Source organism: Apostichopus japonicus, chromosome 11, assembly GCF_037975245.1.
Source record: "Apostichopus japonicus isolate 1M-3 chromosome 11, ASM3797524v1, whole genome shotgun sequence".
NCBI classification, from domain to species: domain Eukaryota; kingdom Metazoa; phylum Echinodermata; class Holothuroidea; order Aspidochirotida; family Stichopodidae; genus Apostichopus; species Apostichopus japonicus.
This window is the reverse complement of record NC_092571.1, coordinates 6,710,247-6,728,126: the sequence shown is the minus strand read 5'-3', so window position 1 is coordinate 6,728,126 and position 17,880 is coordinate 6,710,247. Positions and strand designations below refer to the sequence as shown.

At 38.4% G+C, this 17,880-nt stretch overlaps 1 protein-coding gene across 1 annotated transcript; it reads right to left on the bottom strand.

Moving 5' to 3' along the window:
* Positions 1 to 2,040: 2,040 nt before the first annotated feature.
* On the bottom strand, positions 2,041 to 11,552 carry LOC139976517 (triosephosphate isomerase-like). The gene is made up of 7 exons (XM_071985354.1): positions 11,395 to 11,552; positions 11,164 to 11,302; positions 9,992 to 10,083; positions 6,676 to 6,792; positions 5,089 to 5,221; positions 4,416 to 4,589; positions 2,041 to 3,225 (listed from the first exon to the last, which is right to left on the bottom strand). Exons 1-7 carry the CDS (start codon positions 11,449 to 11,451, stop codon positions 3,107 to 3,109), a joined length of 831 nt encoding a protein of 276 aa, XP_071841455.1. The 5' UTR covers positions 11,452 to 11,552; the 3' UTR covers positions 2,041 to 3,106.
* Positions 11,553 to 17,880: the final 6,328 nt, after the last annotated feature.

Genomic DNA, 17,880 nt, shown 5'->3' with positions numbered 1-17,880 from the left:
AATAGAATGCTCAGCAGATTTTTGTGCTACATGAATGAAATTTCATCATCATAATTATTACTCTAGTTCATATTTTTATCATTATTAGTACTGTAGATTTGACTTTTCAGTCGTTTTAGTATAATTGGCCAGGTTGTCGGCTGAGCACATCGCTTCAACGTGTCATTTACACTGTGTTATTGTGTGAGGATTCTCTATACTCTGAAAGCCCCAGCATCCCTTGGGAAATGTTATCATGCTTGACTTCAAGGGCACTGAATAGGCCTGTCAATCACAGACTTGTACATTGACAAACTGTAGAGTATGATTGAGAAGGAGCTATATCTGGAGAAAGCATTGTTTCTCAATTTCTAACACCTCTTTGCATTAAGAGAGTTGAATCTCCATGAGGATTCCGATTTACAATGCACCATTATCTGAGCAATATCTCTTGTACAAAAAACGAAATACATTAAAGCACACCATTACTGAATGTAACAACATAGGGGATGATTCAAAAGTGAATATTTTGTGAAACAAACTCCATATGACATTCAGTGACAACAAATTTGCTAGTAGGCGATGTTCAGAAAAACCTCATAAAATTTTACAAGGTGGATAAGGCACTGTTTTTGGCAGTAATGTGGCTTTATTGCTATTTATAGCCTCATTATCCATCCCATAATAAACACAGCCATATACTTTCTTCTGACAATTTGGGCTCATTTGTAGAAACATCCAAATGAAAACTTAACTCTGGGTCACCTCTCGTCCTGTCCCAGTGGCGTAGCCAGCAATCTATATTGTTCGGGGGCAAGATTTTTTGAAGGGGGGCAACCCTGTGATGGTTGATGGTAGGAATTACCAAGAAATATATTAGCGGGCACCTCGTCTGCACAAATACACAACCAATGGTTCAGTGGCACATGACACACTTTCACTTAATTTACCTCTATTGCAGAGACAGCATATAATGATCTTTCAATTCCATGGTTTCAAAAATAGGGGCCTATGGTTTACCAAATAACAGTAATGCAGTGTGTGTAAATGAATAAATATTTCCGCACATTATGAAAAGGATACAACGAATAAATTAGCTACTCTAATTCACTACATGCCCAGATTTCCACACAAACAAGTTTCACTAGGCCTATAGGTCCTATACGTGCAGTAAAAATTCTCCACGAGTGGCATCATTGGTCGCTGAAAATGCACATGGTAGGATAGCGCTAGTTTGTAATGGTTGTACAACGCCAAATTATTGATCAACGGTTTCCGTATGTGGGTATGATGAAGGCCTAAACTGTGTAATATCTCGGTCTGATTACCAAGTTCTGACCTTATATGAAGTATGAACATTAGCCCTGAGGTATGAATACTTGTGATTAAAACTTGAAAAAATATAAAAAAGAAGTATTTTGAATACATCACTGGATTTCATTTGGGGAGGGGGGCAAGACTGTAGCACAAAGCAAATTGGGAGAGGGCATTTCCCCCCTGGCCCCTCTCTGACTACCCCACTGTCCTGTCCTTGTTTACACAATATAAACAGTTTCATGTTCAAAGCAGTACTCCTGGGACCAGGGGGGTAGGAACTGGGGGGCATCCCATTTCTTTTTGTAGCACGGTTAACAGTAAACAATCTCAATAAATAGTATTGATAGCATACTAACACATATATATTTACGTGATATGGCCGGTGTGTATCGATTTATAGCATAACAAGTGGTGGTTGTGTTTTATATGTGTCATTCGAAAGGTCTGATCTGCTGCTGCTGTACGGAAACATTAAGAAGCTGTGAAGTCTGCGACAGATTTGACCAAATGGCTTGGCATACAATTGTGTGATATACTATAGCTCAGTATAAAAGCCTACAGTTATGAACCGAAGTCAAGCAATCTTCATTTGACAAGTAACGTACACAGAGGTGTGAAACTTTGTATTACTGTATAAATTCACTCAATCTCTTGGGTTAGGTCTAAATTTTTGCAAAAAAGTACATCATCACGATTGCGTGATTATTTCTAGTAAGCATTAGTAACAAGAAAGATTATTCATAATGCAATGCATAACACAGCTTTATTAAATTTAACAACATGGTGTGGGTTTAATAACCTCAATAATTAATTTTTTTAAAAAATCAAATCCATGTGACAATCCCACACAAGGCGTAATTTAATAAAGTAAACTTTCTAAGCAGGGTTATTGCAAAGTGGACATTTTGGAAATGGTGTGGCTGAATTTGTTTCTAGCATAATAAAGTCAGATACTGATAAGCCAATTTATAATTGGTAATGCACATAATCATAACATCAGGATATGTAGCTCTGCAACCCAGCTAAAGCATAGTCAAACACTTGTCTCCCAATATCCCAGAGAATTTTACAGAGTTACAATTCATTGCTCCAACTTTCACAGTTTGCTTTCCATCTTTGTTTTTGCACATTATAAGGCCTATGATCATGTGCAATCTCTCTCCAAGTTATCACTAATGAGATATTACGCTTCCAAGATTTTCACAATTTTTATAATTGCTTCTGCTGACCTAGACATTTTATAACCACCAAAGTACTAGAGACCTTGTACCTAGCACTTAGATGTCAAGTTGACTACTTTCAACATTACCCTCCCTTGAGATACTTACGTTACCAGCCATACATGCCAACATGACAGAATAAGGAGTAGAAAACTTGGTATGATTAAACACTTACACTGAAATCACATACAAATAGTTAATTTCCATGTGGTAAAAGTCATGTATTTTATAGTGTCATTAGCAACAACTTTGGTTGTAATGGTTGATATCACAGGAATAGAAAAATACAAACATTACAGAATGTAACACTTCAATCTGCTGTTTAAGATTCATTCTTTTGGAACACTCCTTCCAAAGGAGAACAAAAACCAATTGCGTATTGGACATTGCCGTCTTTAACATTCCTAGCATACAAGAAAACTGCAACTTCATACATGCTATCTACAATGGTAAATTCTGCTCTATTTAGAATGCCAATCATTCTTGTAACAGTACACACTATATGTCAGAATGCAATATAGTGTATCACACATTAGCTGCTAAGGATTTTAGTTTACTTTCTAGTTAATTTCTGATAAGATTTCTTGGCTTTACTGCCTGGCATTGATGATGTAAGCAAATTCTGGTTTCAGAGATGCCCCTCCAACCAGGAAGCCATCAATGTCAGCTTGGGCAGCTAGATTCTGGCAGTTCTTAGCATTTACAGAACCTGAAAAGAGAAAAAACCAGCAGAAACATTGATTAAGATAAAGTTTCCATCTCACTCTCTCTCTCTCTACAATTATGCTGTGCAATGATTCCACAAATAGAGTCTACTGTATTGCACTTCACATAATGATTACATATGTAACACAGTTCAATGCAATGGTTCCCTTCAGTATGAAAATTCGGTAAGTAGATACTGATGTAAGGCACAAACTTACCAACCAGTCGGCAAAATTTTCTGTCACGCTTCAAAACACTTGTAGTGATAGCATAAAGAGTTTGAATTCTTTATTTAATAGAAACAAGGGTATGAATAGTGTACTACTCATGCTAGAGCTTTGAAGATGACATCTAAGTACTGTGTATGAAAAATCATCCCATCTGATTTGAAACTACTTGATATTTAAAGTTTTACTTCCAAAGATATTAAACTTTCAGAATCATCGGTTCATTCAAAGGCTACTTTGTCTAGCACACATACCAATAGGTCAGATCAGAATACGCAACACAAAATACAACCTGAACAGAAAAAAGACTTTTATCGGTCTCAAACAGAACCTTCACAATTGTAATGTTTGGTTTCAATCTTGCATGGCTTTGTTGTTTTATATGAAGTAAAAACAAACATTCACTGATAATCTGGTGGAGGTATTTAAGTTCAAATAACAATGGTTAAGCAATAAGACTTGGACTTTTGCAACCCATGTTACTATCAATTGAAGATGAAATCAGTACTGCAGAGGGTATCACACATATGTTAAGAGTGGATATTTGGAAAACTGACATAGCAGTACAGACAATACTCAAGGTGGACTTTCACGGTCTATCAACAGTGAATTTTTGTCAACAGTAATCTTTCTAAGTCAATCAATCCACGTGTTAGGAATGTTGAACATTTGGTTGTTCCTTCTCAAAAATAAAGTGAAATCCCTCAAGCAGTACTCCCCCCCCCCTCCCCCACACTCCTTATTTCATTTGCAAAGTATCATTTTCCATGACTGTCATGATTAAAGTACAATAGAGCTCTAAAATGGGTGATATGGTTAGACCTTTGGCAAGTAAATCACTTTCAACTTTCTTGAAGAAAATCAGAACCATCAGAATCTACCAATCGACTCAGTCATCAACTTACAAGAAAGACAAGAAAATATGATCATAAACAATTAGCATCATGTTAAATCCTCTATACATTACCTCCATAAATTATCCGTGTCGACTGAGCGACTGCAGAAGTAACATTTTCCGAGAGCCAAGTTCTAAGGCTGGTGTGGACTTGCTGCGCCTGTTCTGGTGATGCAGTTTTACCAGTTCCGATGGCCCAAACTGGTTCGTATGCTATAACCACTTTACTCCAGTCTGAAACCACATCTGCATTTAAATAATGGTGCCATTAAAAACATGCATAGATGTAATGGGCTTGATGTATGCTTAAACTCCAATCCTTTATTAGCTATGTTGGGAGGACTTTCCGAAAACCCAACAGATCTCCCCTACCCATTTGGTCCCAAGTTAACCCTCTCCTTCCAAAACAAGGCCGAAAAGGCAAGTAAGCTTGAACTACATATTAATGCCCTTTTCCTCCACTCGAGCCCCAGCTACACCATTCAGTGTAATGAATCTCAATACTGTGACTGGAGTCTACTAATAACTTTTCTTAAATATATTTTGAAAAGAAAGCGGGAGTAACTTAACTGTAGCATGATTCTACAAAGTGTAATGGCCGCCAGAAACAGTGCTACAGTGAAAACCTATGGTATTATGACTCCTAAACTTAAAACTTGAATGATTCACAAGATAATCCCACAAATCTAGCCCCCAATGGTGTTACTTGAAATAAAATATAATCAACATACTCTACATAACTAACCTGCAATGGCCTTGGTTTGTTTGAACACCACTTCTTCTGTCAGCCCCGACTCTCTTTCCGACAGTTTTTCTCCAATGCAAGCAATGACACTGAGACCCTCACTTAGAGCATGCTGCACCTTCTCAGCTATTAACTAAAGAAAAACATATCTTATATTATAAATAGATGATATGGTATCAAGTATCCAAAACTTACATTGCTAGACTAGGGTGCTTCTCATAAGAAAGTGTTCGTATTTGTCTTCGAACATACAGTAAAAAAATTCTGTGAGGTACCAATACTAAAAGCAAAATAATACTAACAATATACATATAATATTGTGTTCATGTATTTGCATATCAAGAGGTGTTAGCTGTTTCAGCAGTGATTTACTTCAGGATAACAAGAGCAATCATCAATGTACATCATCCTATGATTCCTATCTACAAAGTACAATACAATGGTATCAGCTTGCATCCTATGCCCAAAGGAATCATATATGGAGTCTGACCCTACTTTGGCATCAGAGTAAATACTGTTCTTTTCCTACACTGGTGTTAATCAATAAACTAGATCAATTGACCATATGACAATTAAAAACACCAGTGATTTGTATTTGGTTTCTTTTAGTAACATTGAGCTTTTGTAAGCACTATCTTTCTAATTTATATTAAGAACCAGTCCTGAAAAGTTGTCCAGAAGAGAAGAACATGGAGTGTTATTTCATAGACATTGACGAATAAACATATAATTTCATTCTTTTAAGTTGCATCCTTTACTGCAGGTAATACACAATGCAGTTTATACAGAGAGAAGACCAAATTAATGCTCAATAAACATACAGGTATTCTATTCCAGTCATCATCATGATAGGATCCCCAAATTATACATATACATTACATTTGTTAATTGCTTACAGTATTCTGTACAAAAGTAAAACTATATAAGAACAAATAAATATTCAATTGCCAAGTCTGTGAGCTTCAAATAACATGAATTAATGAAATAAAACTATACCACCTAATATGTTGTGGATAGTGAATAAGATGGTTGCTGAACAAAACTCCTCATAGCAATTTGTATGGCAAACATATGACTTTTTCATATTGTTTAAATGCATCCAACAACAGCATAATGACACCATGGCATTTCAGAGTAAAATATTTTCTCTTTCTTTATATTGAACAATCATTTACCACTTGAAGAAGGAAAACAAGGCACAAGCAGGTTGCACTTTGAGGCTAAATTGAAGAATATTTCCATGACGATATCACAGACCACCTTCCAGTAGTGCCGAAGAGTTTAACCACTTAAAATTGGTTACAATTAATAAACCATATTCCAAACTTAGAACAAAGCATTGAGATGGGAGGTTTTATCTACATTGTGGAATATATTTCTCTTTTACAATAGAGGGTCCATTTTCTACCAATGGAATATAACCCCTTTAAAGTTGGGATAAAATTGGACCAATAGAAGATTGACTTAAAGGAAACATGTATTTTGGATATTTTTCTCACACTGGACAACCTTTCAGTCTCAATATGTTCCAATATGAGATGTTTATAAATTAATTAATGTTTCATATTTTTTAAAGTATGTGCATACCTCGTCTCCTTCACCAAACACATGGCGCCTCTCTGAATGACCTAGAATGACCCAGTTAAGGCCAAGATCCTTGATGATTGCTGGACTTATTTCACCTGTAAAAGCACCTTTGGCTACCTGCAATGTAACAAAATATAAATATGCACATGTTTTAGTGTCAATGGATATTGATCTAGATTTCATAAGCTATGTGAATTGTTACATAACCACAACAATGTATGAGTGTTTTATCAAAGCTAGATAAGGTGAAGTAATAAGTTGACATCAATAAGTATAGGAACCTATCATCATACATCCCTTTTGAAGATCTGTAGCAGTAATTACCAACAGCTTGCTGACATACAATAGATGTGACCTATCACTGTACAACATAGAACCTAGGGTGCGTCGGTATAAGCAAACACAGATACCGATATACCTGCTGACCAATAACTGGTATTACCAGGTGTGCCGGAAATTTTGTGGAACTGCTACTTCCAGTGCTAACTGTACTATCAAACATTAGCATGAACGGTATGGACACTAGCCATAACGGTATAACACCAGTATAAGAATAGGTACAGTATGAATCTACGTAATGCGCAGAATCAGTATAATAACGACCTGTGTGAATATGATGGATTCGATGATGTAACTGTAACATGAGCAGTTTTCTTCATGAATCTGACGTAATGTTTAGTGAGGGTGTACAACATACTTGATCTAAGTAATACAGTGAAAAGCACTTGTTATGTGACAAACAATGTATTCAGAATGACACAGGCTGTTCTGAAATGACCATTGACCTCAACAACAGGCTTCTTGTACTAAATGTGATAGATACATCAACATACTAAATATGATATCTGTCCTTATTGAAATATTGTACATAAAACCTGGTATTCACAATTCGACCCCTGGTGAACTCAAACGACCATTGACCTCTGCCCACAACATTAGGCTTCTTGTACTCAATTTGGTACAATTACATACCAAATATGCCATCTCTCCAAGCTTCCGATGCGATATTATGTTTAGGAAGATATGTTAGTGTGGAGAGACAGGTAAGAGGGGGAAAAGTAAATGTTTGGCATTTTTTACTTCAAATGACCTGTCTTCCACCAACAGTAATAATAGGCTCCTTAAAGTTGATATGGTACTTCTACGAACCATATACGAGATCTGCCCAAGCTTCCAATATTGAGATATCTTGTTGCAAGGTTTTCACTATTTGACCTCTGATGACCCAAAATGACCTTTGACCTCCACCAAAAACATAAGCTTCTTGTACTCAATGTGGTACTTCTACAAACTAAACATGAGGTTTGCCCAAGCTTTCCTTCTTGAGATATCGTGTTTACAACTTTACACACTTTCACCCCAAATGACGTTTGAACCCCACCAAAAACCATATATCCTTTTGTACTTAACGTAGTACTTCTACACACTAAACATGAAATTAGTCCAACCTTCCCATCTTGAGAAATCCCGTTTACAATATGGGCGTCACAAACACACACACACATGCGCCCACGACATCATGAATGCAAAGGTTACGATTATCATCGAAACCAAAAACAGGTACCAATATTAGCATTGTGCAGAATCGGTTTCTTCCCAAAATATGGTCACAGATCCACAGTAAACACTATGAAGACTAAGAACCCGGGTGGAGAACACTTTAATCTTCCCAACCATGCCATTAATGACATGTCCCTACAGGGGATTGAATCTTTAGGTAGCTGTCCTGACCTAGTACGAATCAGCAGAGAGAGACTGTGGATGCAACGCCTTCGCACCATTCAACCTCATGGGCTCAACATTCAGGAAGGACATGACTAACCTTTCTTCTCCTCCCCCCCCCCCCCTCCCCTTTCAATCTCCCCTTGTTAACCCCTCTGTCAGCCCCATTCTCGTAGCTCTTTTCCACATTTTTTTCTCCACACTTTTCTGTATTGTCCTTCTCTAGTATACTCCCTGTAGACCCTCTCACATGCTTGAATTGGAACTCATGAGAAGCGTATGGCGGGAAACTGTACTTGCAAGTACGGTAGAACTATGCTGAAGATTTAAATCAATTACCGGTAGCAAAGTGTAGGTCTTATTAAACAATGTGACTGGGGAATGACTTTAAGTTTTCAAGTAGCAGTCTGTTAAAAAGAACTTTGTGGATTCCTGTATTTGAAATGGTATTCTCAAATGTAAAGAGAGTAACATCTTAGAAGTTAAAACCTCAAAAGCTCTGTGGCATTGTGAAAGTAGTGAGATAGAGACCAGATCATCCCATCAATAAGCTTAGTATGGATTGTTTGAAACTTAGATTAAACTTTGCCAATCTCTCTGACAGTAGATACAGAAAGCTGGGCTGGGCAAAAAATGTCTGTCTTTTACTTGCGTGTCTTAAACCTACATCAAGCACATTTTACCAGCGAGGGTTTCTCTTAGTTAGACCACATTGCATCGCTAACAGAAACTTCAGATTCCTTGCCATACTAGACACTTATATTAATGTACACACATGCCAACCAATCATTTTCCTCGCTACTGAAGCACGTGTTTCAAACCCTCCAACAGGTGCTGTGCTGTATTCTGTACCTCCCCCCACCCATCCGTACGTAGAATGTTCCAAATTATCGTGTGTTACTACAACATCCCATTTGTGCTTGTGATTAGCAGAATAGGCTTTAACCTTTTTTGAAGGTGAAAGCGCAAGAAACATATCACTGTGTCCCTTCGTTGAATGTGCAATACAAGGGCTAAGATTGTGCAGCAAGAATGTTTACAGTTGGGGACTACGGGAAGTGGTAAGTTATACATGATAAACAGTAGCAGCAGGAATTTCCTCGAGTTTGCGTGTATTATCTATCTTGGTCGGTATTTTTATCAGGTATTATCAGGTATTCAAGGTTTGTTTCGGAGGCATTTTCGGTATATTCGTTGATGAAAGATTTCAATACTGTCAGTGTGGGTATGAATGAAATACCATGTAATAACGATATACCAACACACCCTAAGAGAACCCCTTACAGTAACCCCCCCCCCCCCCATTGATTTTGCAGTTGTGTTGTGATCCCTTTTCTTTTAGGAGATTTTATACCATGCAGATTCTAAAGGATGCCTTTAGAGTCTTTAGATTATTTTCTAGTTAAGATCGTGAACAAATCGAGCTGAATTAAGATTTTCCTATTTTGATAAAATGTGCTTTGAATTTGATTTGTTTTATATGCATCAAACCAAGTACCCAAAATGATTGAAAAATGCTTCATTCTCAAGTTCAGAGCCAGTTTTCCCCAAACATGCTAAACTTGCAGACAAACATTTGCATTGTGTCACCAACCTTGTAACTGTTCTGAGCTGATACTTGGATCTTGCTGTTTATTCTCTCTTTAACATAAACCAGGTGGGCAGCAGTGGGAGCAATCACTACATCTAAATAAGAAGATATTACAAGGTAAAGCATGAAATGTAAAATATTAGTTTTACAACAAATGCTGAACATGTAATATTTAAGGCCGTGGCTATTCTTACGACTAGTCGTAACAATGATTTATAAACTATTCTTACGACAACAGCGAATTCAAGCAAAGTAAAGTAAATAAAGCAACTGCGCATGTAGTAGGGGTAACCCTAACCCTAAACATAACCCTAAACCTCAATCCTAACCCTAACTCTAACCCAACCGGAAATTATTGTTACTCCTCGTCGTAAAAATAGTACTCCTGGTCATAAAATAGCAACTGCGCATGCGTAGTCGGAAATTATCCTTACGACTAGTCGTAACAATAGCCACTATTCGGAATAGGCCTAAGGTTATAGGGAAGTCGGTTAAGTCAAACAATTCTTTGAAATGTCTATCTCTTAATCCTATTATTATGAGAACAACTGTACTTCTAGCAGTTTTATGTGGATAGATCTTTGTGTATTGTTTACAAATTGCTGACCTTCTAGAACTCTCTCCCACTTTTATTCCGTTCAAAAGGCAAAAGGAATTTTTGAGATGTCATAAAATGTCGTCAGTCTGCATTACTCAACATATGCAGCTTGAGATCTTCGCCAAAAATTGGTCGAAATTAGCATAATTTCGTGGAACACATACTGCTACAAGAAGCCAATATACTCGATGTGTGTGATAATTAAATCATAGCGTAGTGGCCATTGACTCAAGTTATGCAAAAGTTTGGGTTTGGCTTAAATGTGAGGCCCTAACCTAGGATGACTGGATGTAACGACTAATCTGTAACCAGTAGGCCTTAATGTGGTCTTGACTAACTAATGTTGTCCTAGTCTAATGTTAGGCTAAGTTTCACATGAAACCTAACACGAACAGTAACACCGAGTTGGGCTAGGCTAATCAAAGTGTACAAGTTATGCCTGAGTTAGTAATAAGGTACGTTGATAAGTGTATTTATATTAAACCAGGCTAGGTCTAGTCTACCTAGGGCTACGGCACTTTCATGTCATTCGAATTGGTGTTTACTCTGGCCGCATGATATTGTTGATCTACCGTACCTGTGTCTTCTGGTATGTTGGTATCAGCTAGATTTTTAACGATTTCATCAATACTAGCTTTGTTCCCATTCATCTTCCAGTTTCCACCAACGAAAAAACGTCTCTGCGTCGACATCTTATGTGATTTTCTTGCTATTAACTGTGGGTAAATAATTTGTGAAATTGAAGTTCATACCAATCTAATAAAGCGGATACTTGTTATAAACCTTCCATTTACTAATAGTTTCTCACCTGCAAATTTTTCCTTTCTGAGCTGCACAGCAAAATGTGTGTTGTCAACTTTAACATTCAAAGCCAGCTACTAGGGAAAGACCAACCTGGATTCTTACTAACGATTCTGTCGTGCTGGCGCGCAGTCTGGCAGTTTTGCATCTTGTATCAATACATCTTGTATCAATACATCATACAGAAATAGGGATGGTGCAACAAATATGGTGCGTCGCTGGTGTGCAAATATACGCTTACACTTCCTATCTAGTTTCAAAGAGCTATCTTTCCGAGGTCAGCATAGTAATGAATTCACTCGCGCGACGCATGTCAGCTCGCACGTGCCACACAAGCATTCCTATCTTTCACACAGTCTCGATGCAGGTATCACACCACAGTAATTGCTCCCATTGACTTACACACTCTTCGTCACTTTCCAAGGCCGATATACCATAGATAGACATGTCTTACCCACCATATGATAGCTGATGGCAGTGGCGGCGGAACCGGGGGGGGGGGGGGGGCTTGGGGGGGGGGGGGGGGGGGCTCAGCCCCCCAATGAAAAAGTTGAGGGGGCAAATGCATGATAAGCCCCCCCAATATTTACCAAGGCTCCGAAACGTGCATCTGCCCATTTTTCAATGCATACTTGTCGATCTGTCCGATGCACACATATACTATATAGGTGTAATAATTTTAGTAATTGCTGGGGACCCTCGGCCCGTCCCCTGGCTATAGACCACATTGTCACCCCAACCGCGTCTTCACGCCCTGTGAAAAGTGGAAGCAGTGAGTGTGAGTACCAGTAAGCGTAACACAACTTCGTCTTAGGCCAATGACTTGCCTCATTTCAGCCAGTTCTCCAACATCCCCTTACTTAGTGGCGGAGCGTCCATATATACAGTCAGGGGGCGGATGCCCCCCCCCCCTGACAGACTCAAATGGACTGCTGGCGCCCTTTTCAGCTTTTCACTATACTTTTTACTTATTCGCTATTATTGACTATTTTATTGCGCTCTCATATACCTATTGACATTTGTCATATTCTGTTGGCGACGACACCTATTTATTCTCCGTTTATCTGCAAATTAGCAAGGCCCGGAAAGGGTCATTTCCTGCAATCTAGGGAGTATCTTTACTCAAAATTTTTATGTACGTTCCGCGCCAACCTGTGGTGGCGCTCCGCTTAGACAGTGTCGAAAGCGCCCCTACAGACCATTCTTGCCCCCCCCCCTCGACCAATACCCCTAGCTCCGCCACTGCCCTTACACTCAAAAACGTCTTTGCGAGTACACTACGAGTATAATAGCTACTCTCGTAAAACACCATCGAATACACAAATTACAATGTTTTTACAGACTTTTACGTGCAATCTGAGAAATTGCAGACTTGAGACCCTTATTTTAGGGCTAGGTATTCGCAGCATAAAACACACGGGAAGTGCCGTTTCCAGCCATCTGGGGGTTTGAAATAACCGATGGTGGCGCTCCGCTTAGATAGTCTCCACACATTAGCCCCCCCAATAATTTTTCCGTTCCGCCGCGCCTGGCTGATGGCTTGGGGTATTACACATTCAATTTTTGCCACCATGACCGTTACGATTTTTAGAAGAGCCTCAAGTTTATCATAGTGCTCTGCAACTAGGGTTACCATTTTTCTTTGAGCTGAAAGTGGGACTGATCTGGGGAGCGGTCTAATGGGAGGGGGTGTCCCCCTCCCCTTTGCAAATTTGATTTTGGGACCTACCTAGAAGCCAAATGGTGCAATATTTAAGGCTGATTTCACTAGTTTTGTTTGCCTAATATGTGGCCTATTTCAGAAATGTAATTCATGCTATTTCTGGTTTGCACCACATTTACTCCATGCGGACTGGTGATAAAATTAATACCATGGTTGCACAACTACATCATCATGAAAAATATCCAAAAATGAACAGCACAACTCAAACTCAATTCAGTCATTAATAATTGTCCCCTCCACCAGCGACGTAGCCAGGAATTTGAAAGGGGGGGAGCACTTTTTGCGATTGATATGGATTTTCAAAGTTGTAGGCACGACTATCTGAGCGGAGCGCCACCATCGGTTGGCACGGAGCGTACAAGAAAATTTTTGGTTTTACAACCCCCCCCCCAGATGGCCGGAAACGGCCCTTCCCGAGTGTTCATTCTGGTTCCCTGGCCTCTTGCTAACTTGAGACACCTCATTCAATATCACTTTTAAACCCTAAAAACCAAACGAGTTAAAATAGTACGTAATTCAATACTACATAATGTATATATTTAAAATTAGCAAGGTACATGTACAGAGTAGTCTTACTTTTCAACTTCTGATAATTGTATATACAAAGATAGGCCAGAAATGTATTTGATACAACTACAGCCAGTACTTGTCTTTGATACAACTGTAGCTAGTAAATGTTTAAGTTAGCCTAATAAGAGAAGGCGAGAGCTATCCGACGATTGCCATCTGATGCAAATTTCTCAACTGTTTTCTCAACTGAAATATTATTTGCGTAAACGGGTTCTTATAACTAGATGTTACTATACTGACTAGATCGGAATCTAGTCTTTTTCGGCGGGTAGAGTGTTGATTGAAACGACACGCGATAGAAATGACAGCCTAGATGATCGAATAGGTCACCAATAATTTGGCCATATTCTTGCTACGTTCATTTCAATAGTTTTTCCTGTCTAGAATCTTAGACTCGTCCAGCAAGCTTATGGATTTGAATTATGGGTGTATTTAAAAAAAAAAAGGTAACTTGCCCAAAAATGTGTAGGCCCGGGCCTGCAGTGCTACATACTGGCTACGCCCCTAATCATATGATATCTTATTATCAGCAGATTTTGTTTCCTGTTTGAATTCTTTTACATGTTCTTATACGTAATATATCAGAAAGACAAACATATAGTGCCCTTTTACAATTTTTCCAGTAGGATAATTCTTGTTTATTGTCCAATGTCTGGACTTTAATACATTTGACGAACTTAACTGTGGACAATATAAACTTTCATATTTTGTAATATAGCCAGATATGCAGTGGTCTAAAAAAATATCGTTATCGCAGTGTATTAGCAGTGTAATAATTATTTATAGGAAGTGCGTATCACGATTGCTAGCTTAGCTTCATAACATGCTGTTCGTGCAACAACTTAGGACGCATCAAAGAAAGGATGAGAACGAACGTTGTCGACGTTGTTGTGCATACGGTTCGTGACATAAGGCAATATGTATGTTATTACGCTGTGGCGAACTGTAGGCTTGTAATAGGCTATAGGCTAAATTAAGCTAATTGCATCTGCCAAACTAAGTAAGTAGTTCAATCAGTAGGCGGGAATGTTACTACGATTATAATCGAGTTAACGGTGCTGAAGAGTATTCAAGATCAAAAGAGCACTGACAAAATACCATGCTAAAAAACGACAGTTTTTAAACATTTTTTTTCGAAACTGCTCCCCCCCCTGGCTACGTCCCTGCCCTCCACTAATCTGCTTGAGGAGTCCCGGATTCTTCAACATGTATGAGTGAAGAACATTGAACGTCTCACGTCAGTAACGATACTCAATTCTATCGCAACGACGCACGTGGATTCGTATTCCCGCACACTACAGGGTTACCATACCGAGTCGTCGTCTGCTACAACAGCTAACGAGCTGTTTATGTACACATAACTTGGCGATTGCGAGTCTGATCCGAAAAACTAATGCGTATATTCGTTTCCGGGAAAATCGGGACAATTTGTCTTACCGGCCGGGACGTTCACTTTTCCTTTCAAAAACGGGACAATCCCGATTAATCGGGACGGATGGTAACCCTACCTGAATGTCATTATCGCTCTACATAAAACTCTAACCATGTTTCATGGTACACATGCCCACACGCACACGCGCACACACCCTCACACACATGTTTGTGTTTCATTCAGACCGAGGACCCCATTGTATTTTCCATTGTTCAAATCCACGTACCCTAACTTTAACAATACCCCATACAATAGAATTCTTCCGAGGACGTGGTGATTCTTTAGAAATCACAACCGAGGACCTGAAATTCTTTTGTTCAAGTCCTCGGTCAGATAGCAAAACAAACGCACACACACACGCCAACCTGAATACATAGGTTCCTTTGCTTTTAGCAAGGAACCAAAAACAACAACAAAAATCAAAATAAACGTTTGATAAAATGAGGTTCAAAGATATGATTGCAATGTTGGTATTAATGAAACCTTTCAAAAAATTTAATCTTGCATTAAAACTCATTTCAACTTCTGAAGTGTCCACTTCTTTCAGCTTTAAAGTAGAGGTTATTGATAATTTATGAGCTTGACAAAGCCTGGCTGCAAAGTTCAACGAGGCAGCCCCTTCAGCATCTTGTATATATATAAAGCAATGCAACTAGCTGCAATTTCACATAATAAAAATATTCGAATGAATGCACTGCACTACTATTTTCCTACTTTGTCATAATTCAACGAAGTAAGTGATTTTAAGGATCAACAGGGAATTGATTTCTATAAAAATAAAGGAAACAAACATATATTTCGGGGAATAATTTAGTGTTCAACCTTTGTGCAACAGTTTTGTAGTCCCTGAGTTGTGTCTCTCAAACAATTCTATGGTTTCTGTGCAAGAAACAGCTATAACACATCTTTGCACTTGTATAGCAATTAGGCCATTTTACATCTAGCATTTTACGATTCCATACTGGATTAGTTATTCCCTGTAATTAGATTGCAAAAGATTCACACCTTGAGCTTGGCAGGATCTTGGCTGGGGTCATTGTCATCCGTGGCTTCAAAGAACAACTTGACTAAGTTTTTCTTGGTTGCCATTTCTCGACAGATTGGGCAAGTTGCAGAGGTGGGCAGCCATCTTGAAAGACTCTTAGGGAAAGACAATCAAACACACAAATAACATGCAATGTAACAGCTATGTGAAGAAGACAGTATGTAAGTCAGTATTGTTCTGATTTCTTGAAACATCACCTCAGTGTTGAGATGAACGAGATGTACAGGACTCAGGATTAGCAATGTAAAATGTGTTAAAGCAAGGGCGTAGGAACCGGGGGGGCTGGGGGGGGGGGGGCGCCAGCCCCCCCAGTGAAAAATGTGGAGGGGCGGAAGTATCATTCCGCCCCCCCGCTCCGCAAGTCAGAAAACCCCTTTTTCATTTCCAAATGAGAAAAAAAATCTCATTTGGAGCACCAAATTGCATCTAAGGCCAGGTGAAAATACAAAATTAAGTTTACAAAATGGAGTGGGTGTTGAAGTGTGCTATATTGCACCAAATTGCATCTGAGGCCACCTGGAAATGCAAAAAATTCCAAAGGGGAGGGGGACGCCCCCTCCCCTTAGACCCCTCCCCCAGGCCGGCCATCAGTCTTCAGCCCCCCCCCCCACTCAAAAGTACCTTCCTACGCCACTGTGTTAAAGTATCGTACAACTTTGTCAACATATAAAAACATTAAAAAGCTTTTTTTTTTTCAATTGAATGCTCTTAAGAAGCCTAGTCTTGTAACTGAACATTGGACTACTACACTGATGAGACTTAAAGAAACTTAAAGATGAATGAAGTCATAAAGAGCTTCAGGAGCAACATAAGACTGACTCTCTAGGTACTTAACATGCAAAACAAATATCAATTGCAAGAGAACTTAATACACGGTAGAGATAAAAATAACATTTAATATGTCCAAAGGTAGTTCATACTGGCAGTAAACTATGGGGATACTGTGAACAGGTAACAACCTCCAGTATTATATTTTTCAGAAACATTTTGCTTTATTTATCATCCTCATGGTACATTTTTTTAATTCCATTCTTTTCTCATTTATTTCAATAATTTGTTTATCACAACGTACATATATGGAACAACTGTATATAACTTAATATCTGATGATGATGATTTATATAATCAAGTATAACATTGATGAGAATTCTTATTAATTTAGTTTAACTAAACTCATAAGCACCCTGATAGATCTGAATATTACATTAAAACTTTGAGTATGCTATCAATTACCAAATCCACATGCTTTCCTGAAGAGCAAATTTTCAAGTTCCCTCAAAAATATATACTATAAACGAATCAAAACATAACACAAACAATAAATAAATAATACGGAAATGTGGTAATAGTCAGTCATTTCTCGGATAACTATTTCTTAATTTCCTTCAGAAAGATGAAACAATGCAATAATATTTATTATCCTGTGGCAATGAGTTCCACAGAGAATTTACGTGAATTCTCAGACAATGTTTGACAGTATTAGTTTTAAAACGTGAAATGTGAAGGTCATCAGCTGACCTAGAGTTATAATTGTGGATTTCATAATTGCAGGTATAAAAGAATATCGTGGAATTTGCTGAGAGTAGAATATGAACAATGCGGTAAGCAAAGGTAGCTTTATTGACATGTATGAGATCAACAAGCTTGAGCAAATTTAGAGAAGAAATTAAGTTACTAGTACGATCAGTATATTAAGCATACAGTGATAGTGACGAATTGCTTT